General features: G+C 44.4%; 1 protein-coding gene and 1 pseudogene across 2 annotated transcripts; one reads left to right on the forward strand and one right to left on the reverse strand.

Moving 5' to 3' along the window:
- The first annotated feature begins 574 nt into the window (after positions 1-574).
- On the forward strand, positions 575-3,233 carry LOC310792467 (GDP-Man:Man(3)GlcNAc(2)-PP-Dol alpha-1,2-mannosyltransferase pseudogene; annotated as a pseudogene). Its single transcript has 3 exons — positions 575-630; positions 1,411-1,950; positions 2,864-3,233. The product of its transcript is annotated as a GDP-Man:Man(3)GlcNAc(2)-PP-Dol alpha-1,2-mannosyltransferase pseudogene (transcript).
- A 7,611-nt stretch (positions 3,234-10,844) lies between these two features.
- LOC310792769 (small ribosomal subunit protein uS3m-like) lies at positions 10,845-12,408 on the reverse strand. Its single transcript, XM_083654516.1, has 4 exons — positions 12,351-12,408; positions 11,677-11,748; positions 11,454-11,565; positions 10,845-11,278 (listed from the first exon to the last, which is right to left on the reverse strand). Exons 1-4 carry the CDS (start codon positions 12,390-12,392, stop codon positions 10,995-10,997), a joined length of 510 nt encoding a protein of 169 aa, XP_083510642.1. The 5' UTR covers positions 12,393-12,408; the 3' UTR covers positions 10,845-10,994.
- Positions 12,409-12,531: the final 123 nt, after the last annotated feature.

Here is a 12,531-nt window from a genome sequence, read left to right on the forward strand (position 1 = left end):
GCATATTCATAGCATCTTTGTCCCGCTGACGCTCGACACCTTGTTCTGGTAACTGTCGTTTAGCATCCAGCTGACACCCACACCTTGATCACGTTGCAAATAGGACTTTTTGTGTCTAAAAGGCAGGGTAAGGGGTGGTGTTCGGTCGGTAGTGACTTAAGGATAACAATCAAATAACTGCAATTGCTTCAGCTTCAACCATTTACACATTATTATTATTAACACATAGATTGTTGCCCAATGTTCTGCCAGATCAACTGGTGCTATGTAGTAAGTAACTACTAACTAGTAACAGTTCTCAACCGTTTTCATATCAAGGACCCTTAATTTAGTCCACATGAGGGCCATGGACCCACATTTGATGAGATTTTGTCTCTTGTACCCAAATCTGAGAATATTTTGTATTGTCAGATAGATTAAATCATATGATTTTGTCCATAATTCCATGATCATGACTATCTGTACTGTAGATGGAGAGATAACGGTGAAACTACGAGCAAAAGAGCTGAACTATTCATCAATTTGCTGGGGGAGGGGGGGGGGGGGGGGGTGGAACCCCAGGTAACACCAAAACATGAGTCAGAGGCAGTTTATTTACCATTTGTGTAGAAACCACAGTGGAATAGGAGGGTAAGAGCTTAAAAACACATACGGTAAATCACACGGGCGACATATAAGGCAGTATAAACCTACCACCACGGAGACCCAGGATCACTTCCCGGCTGCTGGTACTTCTGGCTTGGTCAGACGTTGAGTGGGAAGCCGGTGGGGTTGTATGTGTCCCGGTCGCTGCACTAGTGCCTCCTGTGCCTCCTCTGGTCACCCGGGGGGAGGGGAACTGGGGGGGGGGGGGGGTAGCGGGATCGTCCCACGTGCTACGTCCTGCTGCTGAAAGTCCTCACTGTCAGGTGAAAAGCAGCAGCTGGCACATGTATTGGAGGAAGCATGTGTGCTTCCATCTTAACTTTAGTTTGGGTCACATGTTGCACATTCAAAGGTTGTGATTGTTTATCGTACATGATGGAAGCGCTTGATACACGACTGAAACTTTGAGGGGAATATAACCCTTAATCTTAAATCTTGTTGAATTACTGGATTATTATTGCCAATTATTGCTAATTAATTGGTATTGGTCAGCAACCCTATCAACCCCCACAGACGGGATAGGCTAGATTGTAATTTTATCCTATGAGGGACTTATTGAATTATTGCCCCATTAAAATGTGATACATGGATCGATGTTTTACAAGCAGACCTGCCTGTTGCTGCTATTTTCAGCCCAAGCTTGTGCAAAAATGTCAAGAAGAAAATACTAGAATTTGGTGGCTTTTGGTCTCATTTCAGACAATTTATGAGTTCATCACCATCAACCACGTTGCTGCTCACTAACCTCTCCTGCCATTGTCTTAGGTTCAACAACGCATGCTACATCTCCAACAACCTGTTCCTGAGTGCTTTCAAGGTGGTCTACTACTGCCTGTTGGCCCTGCTGTACGGCATGGCCGGTTCCTGCAGCGACCCCGTCATGGTCAACTCCTCCTGGACCCTAGACCACATCCTGTCAACTGTGGCGCGCTCCCAACCGCACCACCCGCCCTGTGACGCCAGCGCCTTCCTGGTCATCCCACTGGAGGAGGATGGGGACAGGAAGCGGCGCTCCATCGTGTCCGTCGGGCAGTTCAGGCCCGAGAAGGACCACCGGCTGCAGATCAGGGCCTTCAAGAAGTTGCTGGACAGGAGAGGAGAGGGGCCGGGGGGGCAGCGAGGCACTCAAGCGGGTACTGATCGGCGGATGCAGGAACCAGGAGGACGAGGATAGGGTGCGGATGTTGCGGGGCCTGTGCCAGGAGCTGGCTTTAAACTGAACATCCTCTTTGAAGAGCTGAAGAGAGAGCTGGGGGGAAGCCACCATCGGCCTGCACACCATGTGGAACGAGCACTTTGGGACAGGTAATATATTGCACAGTGGTTAGAATGATCGTTTAGTTGTAGGCATCTGGGTAGTGTCGAGGTAAAAGCACTCGCCTAACACCGTGGAGACGCGGGTTCAATTCCCGGTAGCTGTCCTTCCGGCTTGGTCAGACACTCCTACAGACACAATTGGCCGTGTCTGCGGGTGGGAAGCTGGTGCGGGGTATGAGTCCTGGTCGCTGCACTACCGCCGCCTCCTCTGGTTGGTTGGGGGACGCCTGTTCTGGGGGAACGAATAGCATGATCCTCCCTGCACGACGTCCTGCCAGTGAAACTCCTCACTGTCAGGTGAAAGAAGCAGCTGGCGACTGCACGTGTATCAGAGGATGCATGTGCTAGTCTACAACTCTCGGCAGAGGGGGTTTAGCAACGCCCCGGGACAGCAGGGGCCAAGTACAATTGGGGAGAAAATGGGTGAAAAAGCTAAAGGAAAAAAGAAAAGAATATTGTTTAGACTGTGTTATTGGTCCCCATTGATCAGATTTTCATCAACGTTAATGTGATTATGCATCATTGCTTTATTCTGGCATTCGTTAAAAAAAAAAAAAAAAAAGGCCTGACAGAATTGTTCAGACACTGCTGGTCACAGATGCATCTCACTACTGTATTTCAGCATTTTCAAACAGTCACTATTGGCCCAAGGGTGGCGCTACTATCAATAGGCATCGCCTCAATTGTGGGGGCTGACATGTTTTCTGCAATTATATCACAAGAGGTTACATCCATCTGATCACAGCTCAGCTAGAAGCACCCATAATGATCATTAATCTCACTGGTAATGTATGGGTCACACCTGATAATCCAACCAGGCCTCTCTGTTGTCCAAGAGCTGACATCTTCAGTTGACATTTTTCACTTTAAAAGACGCTCCTCTCTCTGCTGTCCCCTGCAGGTGTGGTGGAGGTTATGGCCGCAGGGAAAGTCATTCTTGCCCACAAGTCTGGCGGGCCCCAACCTGGACATCGTGGTGCCCTTTGAGGGAGGCCAGACGGGCTTCCTGGCTGATGACGAGGACGGCTACGCGGAGGCCATGGACAGGATCCTGCCGACCTGCCACCAGGCTGCAGATCCGACGCAGTACCCGCCAGTCGGCGGCTCGCTTCTCAGACCAGGAGTTTGAAGCCTGCTTCCTGGCCGCCATGGAGCCTTTAATGGGGAAGCTTGAACGATGAGAGGAGGACTGCATCTTTGTGTGTACTGTAGCTAACCTGATTGTGGCTATCGGCCACCCGAGGCACGCCTACACCATCAGAAGCACTTAGACTGGCCGTAGGCTGCATTCACACTGTAGGAGGGCAATGACAAAATCTGATATTCTGTTCATATCCAAGTGTGAGCAGGCTGTTGGCATGGCTGTGTATGTGGCACATGGCTGTGTATGTGGCACATGGCTGTGTATGTGGCACAGATCAGATGTGTCCAGACAGGCATGTTGACACGACTAACACATGGATTGTTAACTTTGTTGACGGCTCGGGTTCATGAATTAAAACAGCCAATAAGGTCATTTTGAAAGAGAAAAAGGAGGCAGTACATTTGATCTTAACTTAAGTTCAGCCCCACATTTATTTTTATTTATTTTTTGCTTTTGTTTTTTAGATTAATATAACTCTGATACTACTAACATTTGATTATATCTGTATAGGCCGCAATGGAAATATCAGCTCTTTATCAAAGTTTTGTCAGAAACTGTCAGAAAGTTTTTTTTTTTATGTAGCTACATTCAGCTATATCCTGTAGACATACTGTAGTTCTGGTTCCCAAACTGAGGTACAAGGTAGTAACTACATGGGGTATTTGAGAAAAAGGGAAAATGGAAAAATTTCCAAATCAATTGTGAAAATAAATGAAACGTTGAAAGAAATCTGCTCAGGAGGCACAAATCCCAAACACTGCTCGAAAAAATTAACGGGAACAAGCCAGGTCTGTGCGACCCTCCAAGAAAATGCCTCCCCAGACCATCACTGATCCACCACCACACCGCTCATGCTGGACGATGGCAGCAGAACGTTCACCACGCCATCTCCACACACACTCTTCATGCTGGGACCCCAGTCGTCTTATACAGTCTGTGACAGTTAAGTGTTCCCTTCATGTTTTTGAGCAGTGTATTTCACTCTATTTCCTATTTTGTAATGTTGAAAAGGTGGGTTATCATTCATTCATTGCATCATATGCTATCATTTTCTGCTGCACTTTTCTAAGCAAAATGTTGTAGTCGGGTAAAGGCTTACTTGAATTCAGAAATCAGGGAAAGGGGGTACTGAAGCCAAAACAGTTTGAGAACCACTGTCCTATGATGACATAATTACATCTCGATCTCCAGTCATACATGTACTGTATGTGTCTATTATACTGCTGCCCCCCCCCCCCCCTTTTTTTTGACAAGGCACACTCCATCTTCTTTGTGCGTCCTCCCAGTTTTGTTAAAAACGCCTTTATTGGACTCGGTGGCTTGGTTGATGCCCTATATGCTGTTGCTGCAGGTTCAGGCTGTATTGGCTGGGCTATGAGCAAGAGTCGCTTAATCCTTCTTCTGATGTGTTTTAGGGCAGTCGGGATCCAAATTATGTTGCATTACCGCCTCCTGGATTTATCCATTCACTGTTTCACTACATTCTGATTCGCCCTGGTACCCTCGGTGGCCCGCTCCAAGCCACCCAGAATCCCACAGTCGTCCAATTTATAACCTCATTAGGGAAGGATCTATGACATCACTGATGGTGTTACAATGTCTATGGGTGTGACATCAGTGATTTATGACATCACTGATGTCACACTGAGGACATCACAATTGCCAACAGTGATGATGTGATTGATGATCACTGACTGAAAGGATTTGGGGGAACAAATTAAACTTCCTGATATCCAAAATGTGAAGTATTTTTGCTATTGATCTAATGGGAATGGGGGAAATTACAGCATATTGATGATTGTTCCGAAAACATACCCGTTCACTGTACTTGTAAATAGACTGATGTACTGTATTTGAATATACATGAGAAGAAAGCTCAGTACATTCCAAGGGCAGTATAGTACATTCCTTTTCTACTCCATTTGATTCTCATAGTTGCTGTAATTCTCCTCACAGTAAAATCCTGTTCTGGGCTCATCTACTCTTCTCAAACTGGCACCAGATGATCAATATTGGCCTGATGATGAAATGAACGACTGAGGTCAACGATCTGTCACAGTCAAGTTTGTTGGTGTTACAGCCTCTAAGGGCATCACAACACCCACATTAAAAACAAATAAGATTAATTGCACACATACACATCTTCTCCTTTCATACCCAGCCAGCTGGACTTAGTCATTATAACATAATCTATAGCAGGGTAATTTATGGTGATAGAGACATTAGGCTGACAGTGAGGTTGGCAATTTCTGTCTGATAATTGACCTGCCTGCAGAGCTCAGTACAGTCAACATTATGTAAAGTCTACTTGCACAATAAATAATCCATTCCTTTTACACATCAATGAGAGTTTTTGAAGTCATCACCCAGCTCAGTCTGCTATGTATTGTGCCAACACTGTTACTTCAGACAGACTGCATTGTAACTAACAGCTAACGTTATAGACAGAGCTAGAACTGCATGTTTTTGAATGGAGTTTGGACACATGCTAATTCAGACTGATGCAGCTTGCCAGACAGTAAAAAGCCGTTAACACGGGTTGACATGACGTCTGAGGTTAGTTTGAAATGCCATCGATCAAAACATCAACGGGAGCTGGCGTAGCATAATGCTAGCATAATGCTAACGCTAGCTAACGTTAGATACAGCGACGCGCAAAACAAAAGTAAACAAACACACACAGCATTGTTGCTACGCAACACTGGGGGATACAGGCTCGCGCTCGCTGTCTTTCGCGGCAGGTGACCTGACGGGCAGGCGTAGGGGGCGGGGTATCTCGGATCTCGGTTTGAATCTCAGTAGGAGTGGAGTCGTTACTGAAGACAGACGTGCTAATCTCAGTAGGAGTGGAGTTGTTACTGAAGACAGACGTGCTTAGGTGAACTGCTCTTAAATATTGAAGATGCCTGCATCATTGAAAATCAAGTTTCTTCGTTTCTTCACGGCTGCACGAACCAGCCGGCAGGAGTCCGAGACAGGTGAACCATTTGAAAAACCTTTTTTTGAAACAAAACACACTCAAACGGCACCTAGCTAATGAGATGTAATGCAACGGCGTTAGCTTAGCTGTTGTAGCTAGCGTTAGCTAAGTTACTTGGAACAGCAAGGTGAAGCCAGCTAACGTTACCACAACATTAGAACTCGCTATAGTCGTCGATGCAATGTAACGGCTGGGTTGGACTGCCGTAGAAGATGGTACTGCAAAGCTCAGCGAGTTGAGTTAACGTTAGCCCCGCGTTGGGGACTTGTGTCCATCGAGTAACCGCGTCAATCAGCTAGGTTTTCTCATCCCCACCGAGGTCACCTGTAGGCGGCTACCCGGATTGTATGCACTAAACTCGGCCTCGATGAGCCAGGAGAGTGCACCAAGCACCCGTCGCATCAGCACCGATTTTATGCATCAATAGTCGGTCTCCATGAGCCAGGACAGACCCCCTGGCCTGGAGGTCACCGGTCACGTCTAGTACCCAGACAATTATATCATTTTTAAACTGTTACTTTTGCGTATAAGACGTTAGGATCCTCAGAAATAACTATTTGTGTCACCGTGTTTATTGTTTTTAAAACGCCATTTTGTAGGCTACAACAACCTGCACTTTGCTACGCAGTATCAATATGGATGTTAAACAGATATTAACGTCTACAATAACGTTAATCACCAAACGTCCCCGTCGTCCAGTAATATGGCATTTCAAAACAATGCGACATGGTGCCAAGTTACAAACGTTAATACAAACCGTGCCAACACTGCTATTTTACAGAGGACTTTACATCTAGCTAGGGGTAGGTGTAAGATTTAAGTTGTAACTTGCATACATTTAACTATTTCACTTGGTGCAACTGTAATTCTGATTATTTTATTTTCATTCAATTAATGTAATCTCCATCTCTAACACACTCAGCACCTAGTTTCCAGAAGAAGATGATGAAAAACACACACAAACAGACCTGTTGTTCACAGTGTGCTTTAGCAACTTTATGCACTAATGACTTTTTTCCTAGTGCTGCAATTTTTTTGTTAATGCCCTCATTTTTTTAGACAGTGGGGACAAAATATATAAAAATATATAAAGGTTGGGAGCGTGGCCTCATTTGATTTTAAACCAAAAGTATTCTATTCTTTAATTACTGTATGTCTGGTGGAGTTATAAAAAAAATGACTGCCACTGAATCGTCTGCTATAATAGTTTTTTTTTTGTCCTTTCTAGATATCAACGACATGTCTGATGGTGTGGTTTCCACCGGACCTTTCCGGGGCATCGCCCTGTCCACAGCTGCCCAGACGCACTACCTGACGAAGCTGTGGACCCGTGATCAGTGCTGTCTGTGTGACAAGTACATCCGTTTGTTCGACGGGGCCAAGTGTAAGGAGGTGAGAGGACTTTTCATCATGTCTCTTGGAGAGAGGACTGCTCCGAGAGATATTTATGCAGTTCGTCATTGCACTGCATGCATGCACGCACTTTCAAAATACTTTCTGTGATTGCCTAAAAACCTGTCATTCTTCTTCATGTGTTCACACTACAGTGTTCAATGTCATGCCATAAGAGCTGCCTGAGGACGCTAGCCATCCAGTGTAGCCATAAGCAGCTGAAACGTAGCTGCGTCAGTGACAACCTCACCGTCATCACAAAGTGCATCAATCAGTTTGAGAAACAAGCACTCAATCTGGAGGTGAGGGAGCGCTCTCTCGCACGCACACACACACACACACACACACACACACACACACACACACACACACACACCTGTTGACCTGCCTTCACAGGGAGGAATATGTCCAACTCACTTGTGTTCCTCCCTGTCCAGCTCTCCCCGCCTCCCATGCAGCCGATGGACCTGTTGCATACAAATGAGCAGGAGCATGCTCAAGAGATTGAGGACTACAAGGCACTGGTGAGCATGATCTCACACACACAGTCCCCACTGAACACAACACACTTTGAAGTTTTACTTTTCTCTCTTGTGCATATCTCTAACTACTTCATTGTTGAATGTCAATAATAGGTTAGCAAATTGGAGGCCAACAATATGCAGATGTATCACGAGCTCCACCAGGCAAATGAGGCCAATGGGAAGTTGACAAAAGCACTGGAGGAGGCCAAAGACCAGAACAAGGTAGATGGAGACAACCTTTATTTTTTTATTGAACAGTATTTAAAGTATGTTTGGTTGACCAGTTGCTAATCATGAGCTCCACTTCAAAACAGATGCTGTCTTGGCAGTTGGAGGAGAACGACGATGAGATCGGCTCTTTGAAGGAAAAAGCTCTGAAGTACATCACTGGGTACACTCGACTCTCCAGAGAAACGGAAAAACAGGTGAGCTTAAAACAACACAACTAATTTCACTCATTGTTGACATTAGAACAATTTAGACAATAACCTAGGCCTGCAGTTTGATTGATCACTGCAGCAAATATAGTTTGCTGTGATAAGGCCTGAGCCTGCTGCGCCTTCGCTATTATTCTGTGTCATGTCTGTAATACTCTCACACTAAGCCGTCTGTTCCTCCTGGTGTTGTTGCAGATTTCAGAGCTGTGTGCCCTACTGACAGAATACACCGGGCCAGTAGAGCAGCGCTTTTCACCATCTCATCGACCAGTGTACAGTTTTGACCCAGTGGGCTCCTACCAGAGAGACACCTACAAGGCTGGAGGATCGGCCAGTGCCATGCTTCAACCACTACTAGAAAGCCCCATTTGAAGAACATGGAGGGTGAGCAGCAGCACGCTCCTCTGACTCAGGAAAAGGCGACCCAGCTGGTCAAAGACGTCTTCATCTCGGCGGCAGAAAGAGATGTGTACACTGGAGACGCTCTTCGGATCTGTGTCATCTCCAAGGAGGGCATCAAGGAGGAGACTGTCCCACTGAGGAAGGCCTGAGCAGCATTTCATATATATATATAATTTAGCGGTATGCTCTTTATGGAGTTTGGGGGTTCAGTTACACATTGGTCCATGATGACCAAAGATTTTCGAGTAGAGGTTAGTGTTAGAGGACAATGCAGCTGTTTTGATTCAGGGTATCTTTGGGGTGAAGCTGCACATCGGTCACTGTCCAATGTCTTAGAACTCGCATTGGCATCAATTTATGTTGGCAGCACTTTTACATGGAATGAGTTGGCGAAGGAAGACGGAGCAAGTCTTTACCTTGAAGGGAAGCCATACTGTTGTCTGATTTTGTTTTTATTATCATCTCAACTTTGATGATTGTTTACTTTTTTTTTTAATACTGAGTATTAATGATGGCATTTGCAGAGAGCCTTTTTAAAGTTGAAGAGGGAAATGTCCTGCGATGCATTTTGTTTTTTTGCTGTATTGTAAAGTGATGTTTATTCAGTATTTTAACATTACAAGTGACTTCAGAGGGCACTACCTCAACAGGATTTTGTACTTCTACATGTAAAATATCAACAGCAGTTTATTGATATAGTGCTGCCATTTATAATAAGGCTTTTGATAGTATTTTTTTTAAAGAAACACTGTTGAACTTTACTTGTATTTTCTGCGATGCATTTTCTAATATGAACAAAACGTTGTATGTTTTTGCACTGTTGAGGCTCATGTGCCTTAAATGTGAATGTTTGCACTGTGAAATTAAATTACCATTTATATTTGTCACAGGTATATTTCATAGTTATTTAACAATATTTGTGACTACTGATGTTGGTTTGGAATGTGTCCTGCTTGAGCAAAAGGGTAGGGCTGACATCGAGCATATAGTTTTTTCTCTTTCCTAAGTATATATTTCCTATTAAGTAAATTTTAAAGGAATAATCCATAACTTTTCCATATTTTGATGTCAGTTTTGCTTCACTCTAATGCTAATTATACCAGAATAGTGGTTCACCTAAGGCCATTTCATGAAAGCTTTTGCATGTTCTAAACACCAAAGACAAGGTCCCTTGGAACTGCTGACTGAAACAGACCAACAGCGATTTGTCTGAAATAAATATAAGAAAGCAGTATTACATTACATTATGTCATTTGGCAGACACTTTTATCCAAAGCGACTCACACTATCACATTTTGTCAACAGCAGAGAAATCAACTATGCAACACAATCGATGACAGCTACAACTTTTTGACAGAATTGTAGAAAGTAGTTAGAGAAGTTTTTAAGATATTTTAGTTGGCTTGAATTATAAGAAGCTGCAGTCTACATGGAGTGTCTTTGTCTTTTTCACCTCAGCCATTTTGTGTCTAAAAGGCAGGAAGTAATGGATGCAAGAAAGCACATCCAGTGCCCCAGCACTGGAACACCTAAATGGATTGGAAGTTGGGAACCCTCAATGTCTTGCTTGCACCTGTGTTCCTGCCTTTTAGACACAAATTGGTGCTGGTGAAAAAGACCCTAACCCATTAGTGTGAGAAAACAACACCAAAGGAGTGAATCACTTATCACGAAAAGGTGTCAAGAAAACCAATCTTTAGAATTATCACTTTAAATTCCATTTATAATATAATTATCACTTTAAACTCCATTATAAACGGTTTGGAATTAGGATCAATATTAAACCGCCCCACATAATTAAGCATGTTTCCATTATTACGAGTATATTTAAACCGCTAGGTAGAATAGCTTAGAACAATCTCAGCCATTACATTTTGATGTTATAGAATTGCATTTTCTTGGAGCTTGTGGGCGAATACCCCCAAAAATATTAAAACTGAAAGCTATCATTTCCTAACATGTATTTTTACAGAACAGAAAACCCCCAAAGTGAAGCACGCACGCACACAACACACAGCAATGGATCAGTGAGCAGGAATTATATACAATTTAATTGCCACATTTGAACAAAGAAGAACTGTTTAGAATAAATATTCTACATAGCAATCATGCTGGACTCATGTCACCACAGACAACGACACTCCACAGATCCATCAGAGGTACTTGTAGACGGCCTTGTCCTGCAGGGTCTGGATCTCTAACTTGACAGGACATTTGTAGAAGTGAGCGAGGAGTGACTCGGTATATCCAATCAAGAAGTAAAACTTCTGTGGCGGTAGTTTCTGTAGCATCAGTCCGCAAACTATGAGCATGTTGCCGCGCCTCTTGATCACAATCTCATCAGCCAGACAGCCATGGAAGGTCCCGAAGATGAAGCGTCTGATGAACGTGTCCTCCACTGTTCGATCTGCTGCTCCATCTTCTCCTTGTAGATTACCTAGCAGAGAGAAACGGGGGATAAGACCCAGTTTATGTAAATGACAGTTTCCCCTCTGCATTATAAAACAAGCAATGCACAAATACACAATGATGCTTTTGCCTGATCTGCATGAATTTTTTTTAACCCATGGATGTTTTTAAGGATTCAGCCATGAGCTACTGAAGAGGCTCACTTGTGTGTTGGGACAGCCATCCTTTGTGGTGGGCGATGTGATGAGGGTGAAATGCTTGCTCATAGGTGAGAGGCCTGTCTCCTTTCCCCACGCGGATACGAGCTGCTCGATTCTGGATGAAAAGAGAACAAACGAGATGTCAGGAAAAGGTTATTTTACAGCAGCTTGCGAGGTTGAATCTTTCACAGGCTGTGGTGATGCGGGGCTGCGCACTTAGTGTTACCTTGCAGCACACTGCAGTGACATGAAGGGCTCGGCTGCCAGGGATGCTGCTGCCAGACCTGGCAAAGGCACTCTGGAGAGGGAACAGAGAAAACCCTCATGAGAGAAAACAACACTACTGTCACTGTCAGAATGAACCCAACCCAGATTGGTTCAGACTCAAGAGTCTCTGAGTTCTGTTCTCTGAGAGAACGCATTGTGCTGCCTGCCTGCTGGCATCTGTCAGTTCATACCCGCTCTGGATAACAGGCATGGCATTTGACTGATGCTGATGCTCTTTACCAAAACTAAGAAATAGAGGCTAGGGTGGACCGTGTGATATGGCAAATAAATAACGTTACTGCCAGCACGTACAATTTTAAATTAACGGCGTGCAATTGGTATCACCCCTCCCTCGTCATTTAACGCTAAGAGAGAAGCTCGGGAAGGGCTTGAAGGGCACACATTGTGGCGATGTCAAACATGTGTAGTGATGTACGCTAAGCCACAGCCCATACATGAAAGTTAGCTAACGTTAGCTGTGTGTGTTAACCGATCAGCTAACATTGCTATCACTTCGATCTAAGATTGTGTAGGAATTTATTTGCAGCGGAATTACACACAACTTGTATACACTTGGATATTATGTGGTTGTACTGTTAACATGTTTTCACTGAGATTTCCACTATAACTTACCAACAACATTATGCTCCGAGTGCTGATCAAGGACGCCGCCATCTTTTGTCACTTCTTCTTCAGCTTAGAGGTGCAATACCGCCACCTACCGGACTGGACAAACACATTACATAATTAAATAGCACGTTACACGCTAACCGTATTAGTTGTCCATATTTGTCTATATTCCTATTACGATATA

Source organism: Poromitra crassiceps (genome assembly GCF_964638095.1).
Source record: "Poromitra crassiceps genome assembly, chromosome: 18".
Classification (NCBI taxonomy): domain Eukaryota; kingdom Metazoa; phylum Chordata; class Actinopteri; order Beryciformes; family Melamphaidae; genus Poromitra; species Poromitra crassiceps.

Bases quoted from the DNA above. Each gene is read 5' to 3' on its own strand.
- LOC310792769 (XM_083654516.1), bottom strand. From the start codon at position 12,392: ATGGCGGCGTCCTTGATCAGCACTCGGAGCATAATGTTGTTG. The intron at 11,749-12,350 runs GTAAGTTATAGT...TTCCCTCTCCAG, and splicing joins CTCGGAGCATAATGTTGTTG to AGTGCCTTTGCCAGGTCTGG. The intron at 11,279-11,453 runs GTGAGCCTCTTC...TCTCTCTGCTAG, and splicing joins ATGGCTGTCCCAACACACAA to GTAATCTACAAGGAGAAGAT.